We start from the raw sequence: 7,282 nt of genomic DNA, 5'->3' as shown, positions 1-7,282 counted from the left end.
TTGTTGTACAAACGTGTGTATTCTTTCTTTGTTATTTCTTCTGCTTCTTTCCATCTTTCTTCCTGATGTATATTTTATACTTGCTTAGACCTCTTATCAATCTTCAGTAGTGCTTTAATAATCTTGTTGCTAACTGAAATGTACAATTTGTTTTTCGTTTACTGTTTTTCAACATAAATATATTCGTCAGTCAGTACAGCCAATATTTGTTGCAACTATTGTGACAGCTTTATCAGCGATAAATTACCAAAAACTCTTTGTGAAAAATCTGAATGCGGAATCAAACATTTAAATAAAATCTAGAACCCGCGTGAAAAATGTCTGGCATAATCTGGCCTCTCAAACTCAAATCCGGTAAAACATTAAAGCCTGTACGAATAAGGAGTTCGCCGTAGCGAACTTTGCTGGTTCGATGGAAGATTTTTTCTTACCGCACAAAGCTTCTGAGGTACTCCTTAGCTACGAAGGAGTAGCTGGGGAATCCAGCACCTGAAAGTGTCCTCCGGAGGCGTGTCAGCCGGGAGCTGACAGCCGTGCCGGACGCATCAAGGAATTTGGATATCGGTCAAAATACTTGGGAATTCCAAGTTTGGCCAATATACCATTTTATTTTAGCATTATTGTATATTCAGACCTTTTCAGGTTAGCATATTACATTGATCTATATTTGTTCATGTACTGATTGTTTGATATTTAATTTGATTATTTTGATTGTTTATTGTCTTGTATTTGTATCTAAGCTGTTCTTCCGTAAGTTAAGAACACTTAGAAATATTTATCTTGCCTTTTCTATTTTACATATTTGATTTTGTACTTTATATCTAAGTAGTTCTTTTCGGTAAGCAAAGAGCTCTTAGAAGTATTTCTCTGATATCTGACTTGTTATTTTATTGTGTGTCTAAGTCGTTATTTTCCGGGTTCTAAGTCAAAAGAACCCTTAGAAATATTTTCATATCGCATTATTATTTCTGATATTTTATCTAAGATATTTTCTTCCGTAAGTTAAGAAAATACTTATATATTTGTCTATTTCATTTTTCCATTTTTTGCTAAGCTGTTTCTTCCGTAAGTCAAGAAACACTTAGTCATATTTTCACATCTTTTCTATATTTGATTTTTCTTATTTTCTATTATAAGTCGTTTCTTCCGTAAGTCAAGAAACACTTATAAATATTTGTGCATTTATTTTACTATATTTGATTCTCTTGATTATTTTCTGTTCTAAGTTGTTTCTTCCGTAAGTCAAGAAATACTTAGACATATTTCTATAATCTGTTTCATTTTTGCATTTCTCGTTTTATATTTTGAGTATTTTATTTTTCCACTCTAAGTCGTTTCTTCCGTAAGACAAGAAACACTTAGAAATATTTCCATATTTTACTCTCACATTTACATATTTCATTTATCTGTATTTCTGTCCTAAGTTGTTTGTTCCGTAAGTCAAGAAACACTTTATTATATATTTATACCATTTAATTTACTTGTTTACTAAGTTATTCCTTCCGTAAGTCAAGGAATACTTAGATCATTTTTACCTATCTGTTTTCCATTTTTGCTCTGTTACTTTGTAACTGTTCCTTGGAACCGTTACCTATAACAGATATTTGTCACTGGAACTGTTATTTATAACAGCGGTGGTATTTAACCTTTCTACCAGCGACAAACCAAAGATGGTGAATACCCGATCCAATTCCAGGGATAGGAAGAAGCCCGAAGAGCCGGCGATGGGTCCTACAGGCCCAAATGCCCCCTCTCGGCAACAAAAGGTTATTCCCTTGATAAGCGATAGGGGTAAACATTAAATTGGGAAAGCCTTAAATAAGATTAGTCAAATGTATCTTTATTAAAAGAAAAAAAATAGCCTTTAGGACTGTAGAAAATAGAATGTATCAATGTGGAAAATATCAATATTGTTTATAGATAACAGTAAATGTTTATGCGATATTCAAACCGTTGTTGAATCGGCAAATCGTTTATATGCACTCGCGGCACGTTATGGCAACACCGCGACTTAAAACAATTGAGAAGTTGAAAGTATACATATATAAGTTTGTTACTTACAATAAGAACAGCATCTAATTCTTTTTATCACATTTACTTTATTGCCAACAATACTGGTCACAAAACTAGATAATAGGGAAATAGTGTATTAAGAAATGGAATGGCTGGTCGCAAGCTTTTGCTTGTCCGACCTTTTCTTACGAAGGTTGCTTGGCGACTATATTTTTGAGGAACTTGTTGGTTGTTAATAGTTCAGGGCCAAGAATGGACTGGTTTTTAGGGACTAGTCCAAGTTTATAAATAAGGGGAGTATTTAAATGAAAATAAAAGTTTTTACAATGTACAGATTTATGGTACATTTGTACAAAGCCTATTCGAGCAAGAGCTTCAAAGAATATACCTGATACTTAAAATAAACGGGAAACCACTAGTAATGATCGATTTGGCGGAGAAAATGATGATAGTGATTATTTAATTTTATATATTATCAACTTTGTCACACGTCAATATTGGTAAACGGTAATGTTATCTTTATAACACTTGTTCTTAATTCTAATTGAGATGTGTTTATTTTTTTATCAGTATAATGTGCAAATTTATCTCTGTACCTATATTGGTTCATAATGTATTCAAAAGTAAACCTTGAACCTAATAAGGCAAGGATAAGGTCGTACGTATTATTTGTCCCCGTTCATAAAAAAGTCTATAGATATAAGTATACTAGTATAAATCAGACGAACAGACGCCACAATACTTATAAAATCAGTGACGTAATCTATGATCTTGATATAATGTGGTCGACATTAAAATTAGAAAATATATAAACTTACGAATAGTAAAACCATATCTTAATGTAAATTCATCTCTATATATGCAAAATCTTTTGAAGGTCTAGTCCTGTTAGTGCTCGTATAGAATATATTAGGTCCGCATTTCAACGAATGAAAAAATTCCTACTAAACTCTACGTTATCGTTGGATATCCGATACCAATTTGTAAAAACGTTTATTTATTCCATGTTGCTATACGGAGTGGAAACATGGACTCTCGGAATTACAAGTATGAGGCGTATAGAAGCCTTTGAGATGTGGGTTTTTCAAAAGATGCTGAAGATCTCTTGGACAGAGCACGTGGCCAACAACGAGGTTCTAAGAAGAATGGGCACTGATAGAGAACTCCTAAATATTGTAAAAAACAGAAAAAAGGGTTATCTAGGACAGTGGTTCTCAATCTTTTCACCACTGAGAACCACTTGTACCTTTCAGAATTCTGGGCGGACCACTTAGATATTATTATTAATATTTCGCAATAATAGGTAAAATGAGATGAACACTAAAGTTTTACTAATGAATTTATTATTTACAAAATAAAAAAAATACATAGTGAAAGACAAAAGACATATAAAAAACAAAAGAAAAAGTCATAGATAGCGCCAAATTAAGACGTTATTGACTCCCTTGGTCTTGCTTCTCACTTAGTTTCTCAATATTTGGCTCTAAAGAAGTTAACGCCAGTCTCATAGGAGCATTCAAATTTAGTAACCTATTTCTGTGTTTATTCTTGATGACATATAGTGTTGAGAATGATGCCTCACAGAGATAAGTGAAATGAAAAGGAAGAAGAAGTTTCAAAGTTTTTTCACTTAGCAGTGGATTTTCATCAAGTAATCCTATCTAAAATCTGCAACATTTTCTCAGTGAGATGTTATCACTTTTAAATGATCATCGGATGAAATTTTAATAAGCTGTTCATTTTCCTGAATGGGCAGATTATTATCGTGGGTAGCTAAAAAGGGATCAATCATTCACAGATTATTTTTCCTCGCATCTGTATCAGCAGGGAAGTACTTTTTAAAGTAATCTTGAAGCGATACTTAACCAGTGAATGTAAATCATTCTCATTTAAGCCTTCATTTTCAGAGATAAAATCTGAAAACAAGTTGAACATTTCAAACGATCCTTTTTCAGCTTCGGACTCCCATAGCAACAATTTTTTTCTTAAATGAATCAATTTTTTTCCAAAGGTCAAATGGCGTTTTAGATGGTCCCTTCAGGCCTAGATGCAATATGTTGAGCTGTTTAAAAATATCTGCTAAAAAAGCTAACTGGGCCATAAATTCTCCGTCACGCAGTGGTTCCGCTAAATCAGGTTTTTTTCATCAAGATACATACATACTTCTTCTCGAAGTTCATAAAATCTGGCTAAAACCCGGCCCCTGCACAGCCACCGAACTTCCGTATGTAGAAGGAGATTGTAATGGATGGATCCCATGTCCTCGCATAACAAAGCAAACAATCTCGAACTAAGAGCATTACTTTTTATACTTCACGGCTTTGCCACAGTACTCAAAACATTGTTTAGGTCGGGACTTAATCTTATGGCAGCAAGCATTTTGCGATGAATAATACAGTGTGTTAAAACAATATTACGGTTTCCTTCTCTCCTTACAAAACTTGGCAAGCCTGTTTTGTGACCTGTCATTGCCGCGGCACCGTCAGAGCAAAGTCCTACACAGTCTTTCCAAAAAAGATTTTTAAGTGTGAAATATCCGTCAATGGATTTAAAAATGTCTTTTCCGGTTGTGTTATCTTGCAACTCAATCGAGGTCAGGAACTCCTCAGATATTTTTTTGTTGTCTTTATCTATGAATTGTATATAAACAAGAAGAATAGCTTTATTGGTAATATATGTAGATTCATCAAGTTGTACAGCAAAAATTTTTGAGAAATGAATTTTCTTTAGAAGTTGGGTTTCAACATCTGATGCCATATCTTCAATTCTCCTACTAACGGTGTCATTGGAAAGAGGAAGATTTTGCATTTGTTTATCGTATTTATCACCTAAAATTGCTTTAGTTGCATCAACGATACATGGTAAAACTAATTCCTCATCAACAGTAAAGGGTTTTTTGGTTTTTACGATTCTAAGTGAAAGTTGATATGACGCCTTCAAAGTAGCTTTATCATAAGTTGAGTATGACTTAAAGATATTTTTTGACGATTTTAGTTCTGTCTTCTTCCTCTTAAAGAAATCTACATGTTTTCGCAAAATTTTTGTGCTTTGTTTCAAAGTGTCTAGTTAATTTGACCGGCTTCATTGCCTGATTACTTAATACCTCCGCATAAATTACACATTGAGGTAACTGGTCACCAAATTCTTCAATGAATGTAAATCCACATGTTATGTAGTCGGGATTGTACTTACGGTTAGCAGCCTTTCTTTTAGGACCAGTTTGAGTTAATATTGTGCTATCACTGGTAGAACATCTTGCTTTAACGTTCTCACTATCCGTCTTCTTAAAAAAACCCGAAAGTTTCATCTGTTTGCTCATTTTAGTAAACTACAATCACCAATCAAAAAACACGCACGCTCGTCACTTGACAGTTGAGTCAGCACTGAGTCATTGAGTAGTGGCGCGAGCGCGATCAAAGACGCAGTGTCCTGTACGTACACGACAGCGGCCTAAACTAAACGAAGATAATGGAACTGAACTAACTATTCGGCGCGTGAGGAAAAATACGCGGAAGATTGAGGTGAGTGAACCTGTGTTCAGGCGCGTTTGGTCGTCTGGAAACGTTTTGAGTTAAAAAAAAATAAGCAGACGCATTCATTTACGTCTTAAGTCCACTTATACTGGAAGGGAAAGTAGAAGGAAGAAGAGGTCCAGGAAGAAGAAAATGCTCCTTGTTGAAGAATGTAAGAAACTGGACAGGTATGGACACACATTCGATACTAAGAACAGCTCAAGATAGAGAGCAATTTGCTGTAGTTATAGCCAATCTTCAGTAATGGAGAAAGCACCTTAAGAAAGAAGAATGCTACTTTATATGTCATAGCAGTATTATATCGGTAACTATTATGTTTCCCATGAAACAAAAGCATAGTAATAAAAATAGTGGTAATAAATTACCTAAAATAGTGGACAAAAAGATACCGCAATGCCGTATATTCTACTAAAACTTATCCTGGAGCTGATATCGGTTCGGATCATAATCCAGTAGTATCTGTGATAGAAACTAGATAAAAGAAAATAAGAAAAACCATCATCCCAGCGTTAGACTTAGGCCAGCTAAAAAGCGAACACCTATGACAAACAGTGCAAGAAGAAATAAACACCAGCCTCAGAATAGCAGAAAGTCAAATCCGCAGAACAGACAACAGAGATGAAAAACTTAAGTATATAAACACTACAATAAGAACTACGGGAAAGAAACACCTAACCAGATCTGCAAAGAAACACAAGGTATGGATGACACCAGGCATACTAGAACTAAGAGATGAAAGATGTAAAATCAAGAATAATGCACAAAAATACAGAGAGGTTGATAAGAACATAAAGCAAAGAATAAAGAAGGCCAAAGAATTATGGATTGAAGAACAATGTGTAGAAATGGAAACTATGAAAAAAAAATATGACACATTCAATGTACATAAAAAAGAAAAAGAAATTACAGGAACTCAAAGAAGACATCAAATAAGTTTGCTAAAGAATAAAGACGGAAAGGTTATTATAGATTTAACAGAGAAAATTAATAGATGGAGTGAATACATAAGAGAATTGTTTGAGGATAACAAAAATATCATTGTTCAGGTAAATGGTGAAAAGGGACCTAAAATCCTAAAATGTGAAGTAGAAGGGCACTTAGAAATTCCAAAACTGGAAAGGCAAATGGACCTGATGAGGTTCCTACTGAATTGTTAAAGCTCTTGAATGATGACTCAATAGGTATAATATTGCACTTATTTAACACAATATACAAAACTGGTATTATACCTCAAGAGTGGCTGTTATCTACACTCGCTACACTGCTAAAGAAATCCAATGCAAAAGAATGTTGAGAACATCGATAGCTTTAATAAGCCATCTATTAAAAATATTTCTAAAAGTCATCCACAACCGAGTTTATCAAAAGTTGGATTCAGATATTAGTGATACACAGATGGGGTTCAGAAAGGGACTATGTACTCGAGAAGCTCTCTTCGGTTTGAATGTTCTTACACAAATATGCCTAGACGTTTATCAGGTCTAGAGACAGCTATCAGCTAAGAGACATTCTTGAAAGAAAGGACGTAGATAATAAAGATCTGCAAATAATTCTCAATTGCTAACATCAAAATATAAAATGAGATATCACAAGCAATAGAAATACGTAGAGGAGTACGACATGGATGCATTTTGTCACCGCCGCTATTTAATGTTTATAGTGAAAGCATCTGCCAGGAAACCCTTTTGCAAGCAAACGAAGGAATCGTAATCAATGGAGAGGTTGTAAATAATATT

General features: G+C 34.2%; 1 protein-coding gene across 1 annotated transcript; it reads right to left on the bottom strand.

Moving 5' to 3' along the window:
* Nucleotides 1–4,326: 4,326 nt before the first annotated feature.
* LOC140446315 (zinc finger MYM-type protein 6-like) lies at nt 4,327–5,332 on the bottom strand. The gene is made up of 2 exons (XM_072538857.1): nt 5,132–5,332; nt 4,327–4,947 (listed from the first exon to the last, which is right to left on the bottom strand). Exons 1-2 carry the CDS (start codon nt 5,330–5,332, stop codon nt 4,327–4,329), a joined length of 822 nt encoding a protein of 273 aa, XP_072394958.1.
* Between the last annotated feature and the right edge of the window lie 1,950 nt (nt 5,333–7,282).

The sequence above is a fragment of the Diabrotica undecimpunctata genome, chromosome 7 (genome assembly GCF_040954645.1).
Source record: "Diabrotica undecimpunctata isolate CICGRU chromosome 7, icDiaUnde3, whole genome shotgun sequence".
Taxonomy (NCBI): Eukaryota; Metazoa; Arthropoda; class Insecta; order Coleoptera; family Chrysomelidae; genus Diabrotica; species Diabrotica undecimpunctata.
This window is presented reverse-complemented; position numbering and strand designations above follow the sequence as displayed.

Coding starts and splice junctions, on each gene's coding strand:
- LOC140446315 (XM_072538857.1), bottom strand. CDS start 5,332: ATGAGCAAACAGATGAAACTTTCGGGTTTTTTTAAGAAGACGGATAGT. Junction 4,948..5,131: donor GTGACCAGTTACCTCAATGT/GTAATTTATGCG, acceptor GCTACTTTGAAG/GCGTCATATCAACTTTCACT.